At 38.2% G+C, this 15110-nt stretch overlaps 1 protein-coding gene across 1 annotated transcript in view; it reads right to left on the bottom strand.

Moving 5' to 3' along the window:
- The window catches only part of pdzd8 (PDZ domain containing 8), a 62316-nt gene extending 54712 nt beyond the window's left edge, over positions 1–7604 (bottom strand). The window contains exon 1 of the mRNA XM_084736149.1: positions 6258–7604. Coding sequence (XP_084592275.1) covers positions 6258–7147 — 890 coding nt within the window. The 5' untranslated portion in view covers positions 7148–7604. The remainder of the gene's footprint in view (positions 1–6257) is intronic.
- Between the last annotated feature and the right edge of the window lie 7506 nt (positions 7605–15110).

Here is a 15110-nt window from a genome sequence, read left to right on the forward strand (position 1 = left end):
AATTCTGCAAATTTAAAGGGATGGCCACTTAAAAATGAAAATTCAGTCATCTGCTCTATACTGGTCGCCTGGTGTAATCCAGATCTCCTTGAGTCCTGACGTGTTATTTGCACACCGTCACACCACACAAACCCAGTTCAGGCAGTGTGCATGTGCACATGAACGTGGCTCCAAGCTAAGGATCTACAGTGAAGATCTAGGCTAAAAACATGGTGTAAATAACATTTTTTAGTCAACTTGGCATGATAGGGCTTTAGAAAACTTACATTACAAAAGACAGACAGTATGGAGGCATTTTATGTTTTGTTGTTGTTGTTGTTTTCTCTGTTTAAAAACTGGTCACCATTCACTTTAACTGTTTGTGAGATTCTGCAACACTGTTTTCCTGTGAAACTCCAGCAGTATTTTGTGGACTCAAACCTAAACCTGACCTTCAGTTGGCATGAGGGGGAGTAGATAATGACTGAATTTTCATTTTTGGTATCTACTATCCCTTTAAGATATATATCTGCAGTGCACTTTTATAAAGCATATAAAGTTTGCATACTGTTTTACTGATGAGAGGACAAAAGTGAGAGCCTGTGGCCTAAACGCACTTATTTTGTCTCATTTATGAAGCAGGCTAAAATGTTCCACATTGTTTTTCAGATGAGAGGAAATAAAACAATGAGACCCGCTGTTAGCTCAGCATAAAATGAATTTATTTCTCATTGATAAAATATTTAACATATTTAAGGTAAAGCAGAAAAGGCAGTAAAAAGGTCAGGAACTTTGATTTATGCACAAAGTAAATTGATATGGCCTGTTGTTACCGAGTTGCGATGGTTTGTCATTGTAAAGCCAGTCCCCAGGAGAAAAGCTTGGGAAACACTGCTCTAAACTTCTAAACTGGAACAGAACAAGTGTGTAACAAACAGAGCAAGAAGCATTGCACACTGCACTGTGAGTGAGAACTAAGAGGAAATGACATCATCAGGCAGTCTTTCTCCTGATAACTGAGACTTCAGTCAATAATCAGAACTCACATTGTTGTTGCCATGCTGCTGTGAGAAGTCCCCCGCCCCAGTGTGTGTCAGACATGCTGAATTACAAGATACCTCTACTGTGTCACTCTAGTCAATGGAATTTCAGCCGTCTGTCACCAGTATGAGTACGTCCCCCACCCTGCTGAGTGTTGCTGACTTTCATCTGATGGGACTTTTTTTAAATTTGATAAGTAACCACACTGAAATAAGGACCTAATAACAAAAGTTGGCATTAAGTTTTACTTTCTACACATACTCTTTTTACTTCCTTTTTTCTCCCTCTTTCTGTTTCTCTCACTTCTGTAAACTCATTTCCTACTTTCAACCAGATACAGACAGAGCCTGTCCAAAGAATTTGGCCCCTTTCTCATGTTTCAGCACTGCATCTTTAAATCTTAGTGGATGTAATTAAGCTTTTTTATTCGGATCAACAAAAGTCTAAAAGACATATTTGTCTTTGACATATTTGTCTAGATTTTAAGTACAAATGTGAACCAAAATTATTCATAGCATTTTGCTTCCATTCACCTTTCTTCAGTGAAACATCTAAATGATCCCCAGAGTCACACAAACAGTTCAATGTTGATCACCAGGCTACATGTGGAAGGTACAACAGCTGAATTACAAATCAGGGGAAGGATACAAGGTAAGTCCCAAAGCACTGTATGCTTTACTGTGGTCAGTCATCAGAGAAAGAGAACGAGTACAGCACTGCTGTAAATAAGCCTTCATCAAACACTGACTGTCTATGTGAGAAGAGAGCCAGTGAGGTGAGCCACCCAGTTGCCTGTTGCCCTATGGAGCTACAGGAATCCATGGCTGGAATAGGACAAAGTGAGCATATACCAGCTGTTGGCTGCATGCTTCATCATTCCTAACTTCACAGCAGTGAGGAGAAAGAGAAAGCCACTGTTGAAAAAAATCTCACATGACATCTGGACTAGTGTTTGCTAGAAGGCATGTGGAAAACTCTGAACAAAGTAGAAGTATAGTCTGCAGAGACCAAATTATAAATGCAGTTTGATGGAAGTCAAACACCATACACCAACAGAAAGGCCCCATAATAGAACTGAAACATCGACCACAGTACAGGAAATGGACATTCCTAACCAGGAGAATTTTTCTACAAATTTGTACCAAAAAAGCATTTGTGGACAGTGAAGTGAGATATCGAGAAAGAAGAAATGAAATGGGATATAAATTCACAAGTATGCTGTCATTAGTGTATAATCACTGCGGGTCCTCCTCCATGGAATCCGCGATGATGCACCGCCATGTCTCTACAGTAGCCCAGAACAGACCAATCATACGCTGGCCTGTTTACTTTTTTCATGAATTTTGCTGCAACCACTGGCTCTCTTACACGCTTGGAAGGGGACAGTGAGGCACACTAGTTGCGACGTGCAAGGCTAACACCACCATATGACACTAAATCCTATTCACTGGTCCTTTAAGTTGACTCTAGTATATCACTGTGATGTTCTCAGTAAATGGATGGAGGACTGGAAGGTGGAATTCAGCACCTGCAGCTCAAAACATCCAGTCAGGCACATATCGGATTGCACAGGATTGCACATATTGTGGTGAATGGTACCACTGATGGCCCAAAGTTCACAAACCTAACAATGTAATTTTCACCACAATATCACCCAATACAATCAACCTTTTTTTTAAGAAGCCCTGATCATTTTGTAAGTCTCAATAGAGATATGCAGCACGATTTATGATTTATGATTTATGATTAATGAAAACAAACTTCATGTCTAAAAAATGACTAGCAGCTGCAAGTGGGAGGGAAGGAATCTAAAATCTTCTGACTCATGGAGTGGGAGATTTTATTTTAGATTATGGTGGAGAGTTTGGTTCCCCCAAAACATAGGCTACTTGTGCCAGTGTAGCAGTACAACCAAGCACCGTGTCTGAAGCCTAAATTATGTAATAAAACCTACTTGCTTCTGTGCTGGAATCAGAAACATGCAATTTATTTTATAAAATACCTAAATCTAGCTTGATATGTTGGAACTGCAAAAACAGGTCTCTTTGTTTCCCAGAGCAGTTTCAATTTAAGAAAGTTTTTCTTGAAAACAAAACAAAGTGTATGACCAAAAATGCAACTCAAGGTACATTAAGTAGCTTATTTCTGGAGCTTTCAACTACACCTGAGGTTCTCAAATGAGGATCCGCCAGTAGGCCTGTGAAAAGTTTTTGGATTTATTTCTTTTAATTGTCATGACAATTTTTTTTATTCTATAAAAGGCTTCATAGTAAAAAAAAAACAAAAAAAACAATGATCTAATTTTTACATCTAAAATAGTTCACAGGTTACTTTCTAATCTAACAATCTAATGCACCAAGAGTGAGACACACTCTTCTGAAGTGTGTATGTATGTATTGGGTATTCTGTTTTGGCACAGTGCAAATTGTCTAATATCTTTCTAATATATTTATTTTGTGTTGTTCTTTCACAGAACCATATAGAAATGTTTTTTTTTAAATGGCAAACTTAAATTATTCTACAGGATATACATAAAGGGGTCCCTGGTAAGGGGTCCTTGGCTGAGAAAAATATTGAGAACCTCTGGCCTGAAGGGTCAAGATTGCACTGTGCATGAACAGAATGTGTGAGACAACTGCGCAGCTCCATCTGCTGATGAAGACTGTGAGACTGACTGAAAGTTCCAGACAAATAGTTAGCAAGTGAAGCTGAAATCCAAATTAGATGTTCCAAGGTCAAGAATGAACTTTCATGGAACGTGAAGAACATGTTCTTCATGGAAGAAAAGACCTTACAAAGCTCAGGAAAATATCTGCTCTACAATTTCCATGACAACTGAGCAAACTCATGTTCTGAAGAAGATTGTTGTCATACAGCTGAATGCTCCAGAGCAGAGTGAGTAGACACCAAAGTGAGATCATGAGCTTATTCCATCACCCAGATCATTATCCTCATACACCAGTGGCAATTTTAAATTAATCCATGGACGCCACTCTGGGACCAGTATGTGACATGTCATATTGCATGCTTTATACTAATTCTAATGAAACATGACTAAATATAAACATCAGCTACATTTGGAAATCCCTGTATGACTACAAAACATTTGATTTTCGAATATGATGTTAATAGGACACTGTTTATTCTCAACAGAACTCAAATGCAAATGAAGGAGCTAGACACTGCTGGAAAAAAGGAAAAGAATGTGGGAGGCAGAACAGCAGCAACTCTGATGACAGTACAGAAAACAAAGAATAAAGTCATTGAGTCTTGAAAATAACTTTTGACTTCTTTTTTTTTTTTTCATTCTTATTAGAAACTAATATTCGCTCAGCTGCTACCACTGCTCTTACCATATGCTCACTCTTCACCAGTGGAAGAAAAGTGAGAAATGTGAAAACTTCAAAAAAAAAATCTAAGCACATGTAGCCTGTGATTGCAATGAATCCACTTTTTGTTTGTTAGATGCATTTACAATTGTGACCTCTTGCTTGTTCCTTTTCCTCAATCTATCAGGCAGTAAAATACTATTATTAATTTGTCATGCTATTGTTATTACCAGTGGTATGGTTTTAAAGGAAAGTAGTTTGTAATTTGCGGTTTCTGGAGGTCTATTTGAATGGCTTGAATCTTCTGTTGGCAAACATTGATCTGCTGTTGTATGGTAACATAGCACAGTCACATTTAGTGCATAATCTTACTTTACACTTTAGCAGTGGGACACATAAATGATCTATTCCTTACGCCTCCAGTGTTTTCCCTATAGTGTATTTGGCAGGGCGCCCCGCCCTCCCAACAGATGCCCCCGCCCTGCCAACGGGACGCCCACACAGAAATTCAAGTTGATTTTTTTTTAATTCCATTATTTCATTTATATTTTAAAAGGGCCTATAACACCTGTTCTTTTTAATCAAATAAAAAAAGCTAACTCTAATTTGTGCGATTCAAATGATCAGTCTTCTGCAGAGGCTTGTTGATGAGCTGATCATTTGAATCAGTCATGTCGGAGCAGGGAAACATCTAAAACATGCAGGGTAGTGGTCCCTCAGGACCAGGATTGAGAAACGCTTATACAGAGGATTCTGCCCAGGAGTCAGGATGGAAACTAGAATTATTATTTATTTTCAGTTTCTTTGTGTGTTTGTTTGTTTTTTATTGTTGTTTTCAGTTGCAGTTTGGTTAGTTTTAGGCACCAAAACAACTTAGTTAGCTTTAGGAAAATATCATGTTTGTCTCTGCCATGTGGATGTAAATAGCCACACTGTCTGTTTACTAGGGCTAAACGATTCTGAAGAAAAATCTCATTTCAATTATTTAGACTGATTTTACAATTGTGATACGATGATATTAGAGGAAAGGATCAGTTTTACATTATTATTCTTATTTTCATTGAAAAACACATTAAAATGTATATGCCGTGTTATTTTTTCCAGGGATGTGTACTAAACAAAGATGTTTTCTTTAGTCTAGAAAATGACTGGTTGGTCAGGACACCCCTGCAGCACCACAATATTTAATTTAAAATGGTATTTTGACACACATTCCTTCTTTAACAACTATTTTGTAGCCTGTGATTTTAAAATTGCAGTAAACCACATTGCCATTTCAATAAAATTTTGACTATCGATTGATTGTTCAGCCCTACTATTAACACCCTGGATGCAAATAGCATTGTTGGCTACAGACACTTGACTGCTTGTCTCTGCCATGCAAGGCTGTATACACCCGGGTATAAATAGCCACACTGGCTATTCCATCCTGGGTGCAAATAGCATAGTTGGCTACAGACACCTGGTTGCTCACAGTATCTGTCAATTCTTTGAAGTAACAGTGTGTTTAGACATCACCACATGATTCTGATGACTGCTTTAGTTTAATAGTTTGGGTGTTTTAACAGCTTTAACAGTCAAAGGTTATAGTTTGGTCAGGAGTTTGTTGTGTCTAATTTTATGAGTCAACGGTGTCTGTTGAGTCTAGCTGATCTTGTAGTTTGATGAGGTGAACAATATCTCTTGGCCTACCTGACGCTGTAGTTTGATGGTGTAATTAGTGTTCAATTGAGCCTACCTGATGAGGTAAACCTTGTCTGTTTAGCCTATTCAGTATCGTAGTTTGATGTGGTAAACGGTGTTGTATTCAGCCTACCTGACACTGTAGTTTGATGAGGTAAACGGTGTTGTATTCAGCCTACCTGAAACTGTAGTTTGATGAGGTCAACAGTGTTGTATTCAGCCTACCTGATTTTGTAGTTGGGTAAGGTGTGCTTCTTCTTGATGACCCGTTTAAGCTGGTTCACTATGATGGAGGTGAGCTGGGGCAGGGGCCTTCCTTCAAACTGGGACTTCGCCTCAAAATCCACCAGCGGGTCCTCGAGGAAAGAGAAGGACCAATGGGAGAAGGGCATGCGCGTGAACTGCAGCCTCAGCCTGCCCACCACGCGCCTCATCTTGACGAACAGGTAGGCAGACTTCCCAAACACCAGGTCGACGTCGATGGCGAGATGGAAGCCGCCATTGTACTCGATGTCCACCTCGAAGTTGAGCTCCTCGGGCATGCCGTCCTCGTTCAGGTGCAGCGGTTTCATAAGTTTGGCCGTCTTAAAGACCGGCAGAGAGTTCCCCAGGGAGATGTCTCTGAGACTGAGTCCCTCCAGGAGGCGTCCTGCTGTCTTGGTCTGCAGCAGCTCCTCAAACTCCACCTTGATCTTCTTGGTGAGCCAGTGTCTGACCACCGGGGTGTCTCGGAGCTCTCTGAACAGGAACAGAAAGATCGCGTTTAGGAAATTGCACGTCTCGGGTTTGGCCGCATCAGGCTCGGCGTGAGAAGGCGGTGGCGGCGGCTGTTGTTTGGGGCTACCGCCGCTGACAGCCGCCTCCTGCGGCCGGGCAGAGGCTGGGGCGGCCTCTGGCTGCTTGGAGGCAGCAGATGCTGAGCTGTCCGGCTGCAGCTGGCCTGGCTCGGCATGTTGAGTATTAAAGTAATCCTTCAACGCGCTATCGGGCACTACTTTGACATACTGCACTGTCCGGGCTATAGGCTCGGTGTTCCTCCGGTATATGAGCAGGAACTGTAGCAGCAGCGTGAGGACAGCTCCGGACAGGGCGGAGAGGAGGATTAAGTAAATCATGTCGAGCAGCCGTCCTCTCTGTCTCTCTGTATGTCACTCTGTCTCACTCTGTCTCATTATCAACGTTCAGCCGCGGTAACAAAGCAAGTTCCACCTGGTCGCTCTCAAAGCTGCCATATCATCTGCTTCTTCCCTCAGCTTCAGCCTCGCCACCTGATTGGACAAACGGGTTAAGTCGCTGTGCGTAATGACGGAAGCAGAACGTGTTCCCTTTGATGCGTTCAAGGTATGTCGGATTTACCAGGTGACACGTCGGAAAACCTGTTTGAATTGACCTTTGACTAGTTTCCAGCAAGGAGTGTAGGCCCGGGTCACATTACTTTCATATGTAGTCAGTTACTGAGTACAAATTACATGGCAACTTTTGTGATTCATTCACATAACCACCTGGATTTTAACTTGATCTGAATACCTTTGTATTACACATATAACAAATATTGAAAATAAAATGGATGCAGCCATAAAATGTTTTCATTTTTTCTTTTTAAACAGCTCAAAATGTTTTCAATACAAGTGAAATGTATTTTTGCATGAGGTTATTCTTTTCTCCTGCTAGGCCCACCACAAAGAGGAGCACTTGTCCTGTGTGTCAGACCAGTGGTTCCCAAACTTTTTCTGGCATGACCCCCTTTTCAGGGGGTGGAACTGATAAAAAAAGAATTCAAAAGATGAATTTTAGTGAAATAAAGGTTAGCAGGATAGAAACAGCAAACACTTGTTTGTTTATTTCCTCTACATAGACTATATTCATTCAACTTTGTTTCACTCTGTATTTCTAATCTGGTCCTCCACACCCTCACTGAAGTGGCTCTGTGCCCTCCTTACCCCCAGTTTGGGAACCACTGTGTCAGACACACTTCTCGTGTGTTCATAGAGTTCTTATCATGATAAGGTGTCATCATGTTAGAACTGCCATGTTTTAAAGATGTAACCAGAAATGTAAAGTAATCCTTGACAATGTGCCTACAGTACACATTTTTTTCTAACTTAATCTGGGTTGATTAAAGTTACTTATTTTTTGTAATCTAATTACATAATCCAATGACATGTACTCTATTACCATGAAACCATGAGAATATCCAATCCATTATCTCCAATTGTGGCGGAAACTCTGCAAAATGATGTATAAACGTAATTTTACTCCCAGAATGTCCCACTGTGGACTAATAGTCCTATTCAGGAAAAAATGTCTATATTTATGGAAGATGGGATGAAAAACAAATATGGTTGATTATGCATCTAACTGATAGAAATGGCAATATACTTAAAGTGAATGAGTTTAACAGTATGTATAACTTAGATTGCACCATGAAGAACAGGTGACACAAAACATTCCAATGATACTAAATTACAAAGTATTCATTTAGACTAAGTGGATTTTTTTTTACACAAAACATGCAATACTACTTTTTATCTTAATATTTATAAGTACTTATTGTGACTTTTCTATCTGTACTGCTGAGCTGCTGTGACAAGTGAATTTCCCTGGTGTGGGATCAATAATGTTAATCTTATATTATCTTATCTTAATAAATCTCTATGGCAATATTTGGTTGTTAGGATGCTTACTGAGAAGGACTTTTAATCTCTACGACTCTAGATCAGGGGTAGGCAATTGTTTTTCATGGGAGGCCACATGAGAAATTAATCAGGCTGCTGTGGGGCAGGCACAAATAATATAAGGTCCTAATAATGGTCAAATCTTTAATAATGAAATGATCAGAAGTGTTCTATATAGGACACTTCTACTGGTGGTCATCCTTTCTGAATTGGCATGTGATGAATTGTGGGCTAATATTTTGTTGGCACTGTCCAGAGCTTGTTTTGTTTGTTTTACAGTGTACCATGCAGGCAGCATACAGGTTGCAACAATAATAGCAGCAAAAGTAGAAGAAGAACTTAAACAACATGGATATAGAGCACTGAGTGAATAAAGTCATAGTTTAATATAAAAGACACAGTTCATTAACTTTACCAGTGAACACAGCGATGACCCCTTTCAAAATAAATGTCTGATAACGGTTTAATGATCTGCAAAATGCTATTGACTGTCTTTGCTAGATTTCAAATTTTTGTTATTACTATAATGACCTTGTGGGCCACATGAAACCTTGCAGTGGTGCACATTGGTCCCCCAGGCCACATTTTGCCCAGGTCTGCACTGGATGGAAATGGAAAAACTGAAATGTGGATAACTGTCACCTGTGTAATACAAATGTAGAAACTACAGAACACTATTTTATATGATCCAAAGTTTATGCATGTCTTTGCATGATTGTCTGAGATCCAAATCCATAAAAATAAATTAAGATCTCTTTTCTTTCTAAGATATCCAGCTCAGAGTAATCTTGAACAACAAACAAACTGAATTTCTCATTAATAACATCATTATCAAGTTCAGTACTATAAACATAAATGTTGTTACACTAAATCACGTCCATTGTGGAATGCACTCAGTAATGAATTATCTCTACTAAACAAATGTATAAGAACGGTCAAAAAGGCCCACGCCAGGAAATTGGTTTTCTCTAGCCCCTTAACTTTATTTAAACTTAAATTCTCTCTGCTGTTAAAATTCCTTTATGTTTTTTTTTTTACTTCTAAATGTCAATGCTGTTCTTTTTTTTACTGTACCTATAAAGTACAGGATTTTCAAGTCTGTACTTGTACTACTCATAAAAGTGCAAGTGCACAAAAACTACCAATTTACAGTAACTTGAGTATTTGTAATTAGTTACTTCCAGACCTGATTGTATGTAATATGTTCTCAGTAAGTATGGTTGCATCTTGAACAAACATCTACGGTGAATTTGCCCCAGGCAGTGGTGGAAAGAGTACTGAAAATCTGTACTCAAGTACAAGTACTATTACATTGCTAAAACATTACTCAATTACAAGTAAAAGTACTACTGTTAGAAAAGTACTTAAGTAAAAGTACAAAGTATTTGTCAAAAAAACTACTCAGAGTATTAGTTACTTTTAACTGATGATGTCACCATCACCTCTCCAGACTAGTGATCTAAATTTTCTGTGTTTTGCTTTACCAATAGTTATAATCATTAATAACTGATTTGATACAAAACAAGTGTTTTTTCCTTCATTTTGATTGGCTGTTTTTTTTTTTCTCATTTCAAGTTTTTATTTCCTTATTCAGCAAATGTCCCCAGCAGACGATTGATTAAATTTCCATGAATACATTTTTAACTGGTTAAATTCTTAATGAAAAATCAATTAAAGATCAGTCATTAAATATACTTTTTTGTTTGTTTTGTTTTTTGTCCATATGTCCTGGTTTTCATTAGTTTTTTAGCTACCAAATCACTTTATTGGCTACAAAAATCCAGATAAAAGGTCTGGATATGAATTCAAATTGTACTCAGTACTCAACTATGATTTTAAAAGTAACTAAGTAGATTACATGGCATAATGAATACTTAAGTACAAGTAAAAGTACAGACTTGAAAATCTACTCATAAAAGTACAAGTACCCCAAACAACTACTTAATTACAGTAATTTGAGTATTTGTAATTAATTACTTCCACCCTGGTCCCAAGTGAGTTTGTTACATCAGTAGCTTTTGGCATCACATTGCTGCCACATTACAAAACATAGCTCTTGTTACAGCAAAAACTTCTGTTGTGTCTTCAGTTTTAACAACAAGCTTTTCCTTTCTATCAGCGTAGTGTTTTAAATCAGGAAACATCTTCATCTTTGTGGAATACCAGCATGTCACCTTTTAACAAGGAAGATTTGTCATTATACAAACTTATCTCACTAAAACTACAAACAAGTTTTGTTATAACCGGAACCCTCAATGTGTTATAATGGAAAAAAGAACCAGTCAGTGCTTACAGGTCAGTGTGTAAGATTTACAGGGATCTATTGGCAGTTAATGGAGGCAGAAAACCACAACAATGAGATAAAATTCTCTGATGGGAGCTGCAGAGTTGGTGATATTTCTCATTATGAGTGATACCTTTCATATCCATTGTTTCTACAGTATAAAACATATAATTGTTCTCCACTGGGGGTAAAAAGCAGGGATGGAAGTAACTTATTACAAATACTAATTAGTTACTAATTAAGTAGTTTTTGGGGTACTTGTGCTGTTAAGAGCATACCTTCAAGTCTGTACTTTTACTTGTACTTAAGAATACATTTATCTATGTAATCTACCTACTTCTAAAATCATCGCTGAGTACTGAGTACAGGGTGAAATAATATTCAAACCTTTCATCTGTTTTTTTTAGCCATTAATGCTATTTGATTACAAGCAGGCCTGTGAAAACCAGGACATACAGATGAAAAAAAAATGCTGCAGCAGGTTCAGGTGTGTAGAAGTGACAGTGACCACTGACCAGAACAGAGCAGGAATTGGCTGAAAATCTGTAGAAACAGAATAACTGCTATTGATAGTTTGTTTATCAGTTGCTGCAGGATTTCACAGGATTTTTGGGTGGAATTTGTAAAAAAAAAAAAAAAAATGTGATGCATGTTATATATATGTACATATATATGTATAGATGTGAACATGTATGGTTGAAAATGTTAAATGTTAAAAATGTAGATGTAAATGGTTAAAAAGTAACTCATACTCTGAGTAGTATTTGAGAAGAGTACTTTGTTCTAACACCAGTACTTTTACTTATACCTGAGTACACATTTTTAGTACTTTTTCCACCACCAGAATAGAATAGCATCACAGATTGTTACAGGGTGTAACAAACGTATCAACAGATGGACTAGGACTGAACAGGCTGGGACTTGTGTTTTCTGAGGTCTTGTGTTTCCTTGACAGTCCAGCAGAGGTCCCCGGTGTAATCTTGTTTTCACCTGTTGTAGCCATTGTCTCCCCCACCCTCTCCTTTGAGTATTCAGGTCCCTCCACTGGATTCAGTTAAAACAGCAGTATATTGCTCTGTTCCTGCTGCTTCTTGTGAGACTGCTCAGTCTAAGTAGGATTCTGGATCTTTGCTTCCACACATGGAGTAAAAGATATGTTTGTATGTCTGCTGGCTGTTATTTCCAGACAACCATTGCTGCCAGTAAACTCTTCTCTGGGCTCTGCTGAGTCTGTCCCAGTCAAGGTAAAAATTGGACTTTATCTGTTACAATTTGAGGCCGACATTTCAAGCGAGGAGCCCATGTTTAGGGGTTTTTGGCGACCGGGTCCCAGACTGACTAACATTATTCCAGGGATGGAAGAAGTACTCAGATCATTTACTTAAGTAAAAGTACTAATACCCCTGTGATGAACTGGCAACTTTTCCAGGGTGAACCCCGCCTCTCGCCCAATGTCAGCTGGGATAAGCTCCAGCCTCCCACGACCATTCAGGAATAAGCGATTACAGAGAATGGATGGATGAATTAAAGTACCAATACAACAACGTAAATATTCCATTACAAGTAAAAGTGTGGCATTAAAAGTCCAGTTAAGTAAAAACACATAAGTATTATCAGCAGAATGTATTCAACACAGTCAAAGTAAAAGTGATTGTGCAGAAAGTTTCTCCTATGACTGATGTGTTATGACATTATTAGATGTTAATACTGCATGAAGCATTTCTCTGGAGCTAGTTTGTCTATTGTAGATACAATGAGCTACTTTTAATGGTTTCTATATAGAGGTCTCCTGGGGACAGGGTGTGAGAGGGGCCCTGAAGAGGCTTTATGAAAGTCAACATTACAACTACAAATCATACAACTGCAAAGAGACACAGTACTACCATAAAGAGACCCACAGCTGCCACAAAGAGACACAGTACTACCATAAAGAGACCCACAGCTGCCACAAAGAGACACAGTACTGCCACAAAGAGAGACAGTACTACTACAAAGAGACACAGTACTGCCACAAAGAGAGACAGTACTGCTACAAAGAGACACGATGCTGCCACAAAAGGACACAAAATTACCACAAAGAGACACAGTACTGTCACAGAGAGACACAAACATACCACAAAGAGGTGCAAAATTAGCACAAAGAGATATAAAATTACCAAAGAGACACAAATGTACCATAAGGTGGTGATGACATAAAATGACTAAGAGATGCAAAACTACCACAAAGAGACACAGAAGAACCACAATCCACATCATTTATACCTGTGTGTTTTCTTCTGTGACCTGTCAAAATGTTTTCTGTGAACAGGGCTTATGTCCTCTCCTGTCCTCCTGGGCTGTGACTGCAGTTTCTCTGGATAAAAAACACTTATTTCTCAGCTGATCTGAATGAGTGGGGGTGTTATATTCAAGGGTTCATGATCTGCATAGAGTAGGGAAATAAAGGTTTTGTTTTTTACTGACTTACTCCATATCCATCATAGAACACCAGTCACTGAGGTCAGTGGGGAAATAAATGTTACAGTACTTTTTATTCTGAAAAACCACTGCTTCCTGTCAATTTAATTCAGTCTGCTTTACTGGTATGAATGTTTTATTAATAATATTGCCAAAGTGTTAATGTTTCAATAAAAAAGAGTACATACTAATTCAATTCAATAATGATATTGTACTGTATATGCGTGTTTTGTGTATGTCAATAAGACTAAGATAAGTCTTAATAAGATAAGTCACATATTGTGCAGGTAAATGTGCTGCATCTCCTCACAGAACCTTTAGCTTTACACCGTCATCTACTTCTCTGAAATGGAGGAGTAATAAATTAAATTTCTTATAGTACTGTGCTCTGATTTGATTTTATTTGTCACATTTTAAGAGGAAGTGCATCTCTGTTTCAAGCTCACCAGTGGTGCAGTGACTCTTTTGGTAACTATTACTATTATTGGTCTGGACCTGTCTCTGCTTTGTATTTCTGACAATAAAGAGATAATCTGCCAATTTATAGTCATGGTTTAGGGCCAGGTAGCAATTGAGTTTATTTTGAGTTTTGGTTTGATTTGTCCAATGTATGAGATAGGCATCTTTTATTAATTTAATAATTTGGTTTACTGTGATTGGTGGTTGGAAAGCAGCGCTGGTCTGAAGTTGATCTATACTGGGTGTTGTTTGAGCAGTGAGTCTCAGGATCAGCTGACAGAAGGGACTTGTCTTGTGTAGGCCTGATCTGGTTTCACCCATCTGTATGTGAAAGCTGAATTACTACCTATGCAGCCCATAAATATATCTAAGACTATTCACGATGGTGACACAAGTATATATATGTATAGAATACACACACAGATTTCTTGATGGGATGCATTCAGTGTTTTTTTTTTTTTTTTGGGGGGGGGGGGTTGAGTTGTTTCCAATTAGAAAATTAAAGACCTTTCATTTAAATCTAAAAGATGAATGGTGACCTAGTAGCTCAGTTGGTAGAAAGTTTGCCCCATGTACTGAGGCTGGGAGTCCTCTGAAGTGGCGTGGGTTCAACTCCTGCCCACATCATTCCCCCACTCTCTCTCTCATCCTCTTTCTAGCTGTACCCCCGGCCCCCAGAAAAATTACTATTATTTCCATTATTTCTGCTGTTCTTTATATTTCATTATTTTATTGTAAGCTTAATTCAAGGAAAGCCTATTTCCACCACTGAAACAACAAATATTCCTATAGTAAGTCATAATTATGACAGAAAAAGTATTTTTGACTCTCAGAATTTCGACTTTTTATCTCATAATTTTGACTTTTTTTTAATCAGAATTTCGATTTTATTATTTTTTTTTATCAGAATTTCGATTTTTTTAATCTCAAAATTATGACTTTTTGAATCTTATAATTATGACTTACCATGGTGATATTTTCTCTATTTTTATACATTATATATACATTATTTTTATACATTTCATACTCACTAACTATCAATCGAAATTACATCATACATATCATATCAACGTATCATGGGCGGACTATTTCGTTTTAAAAAAGATATAGGAAGCAGGTTCAGCAGCGCCTCTGCATTTACAAGTCGCTTCCTGCTAATAACTTCCGGAATGTAGATCTTTAAATTTCCGTGGGGGTCCTGAA

This window comes from Lutjanus erythropterus, chromosome 14 (genome assembly GCF_056507025.1).
Source record: "Lutjanus erythropterus isolate fLutEry1 chromosome 14, fLutEry1.hap2, whole genome shotgun sequence".
Classification (NCBI taxonomy): Eukaryota; Metazoa; Chordata; class Actinopteri; order Lutjaniformes; family Lutjanidae; genus Lutjanus; species Lutjanus erythropterus.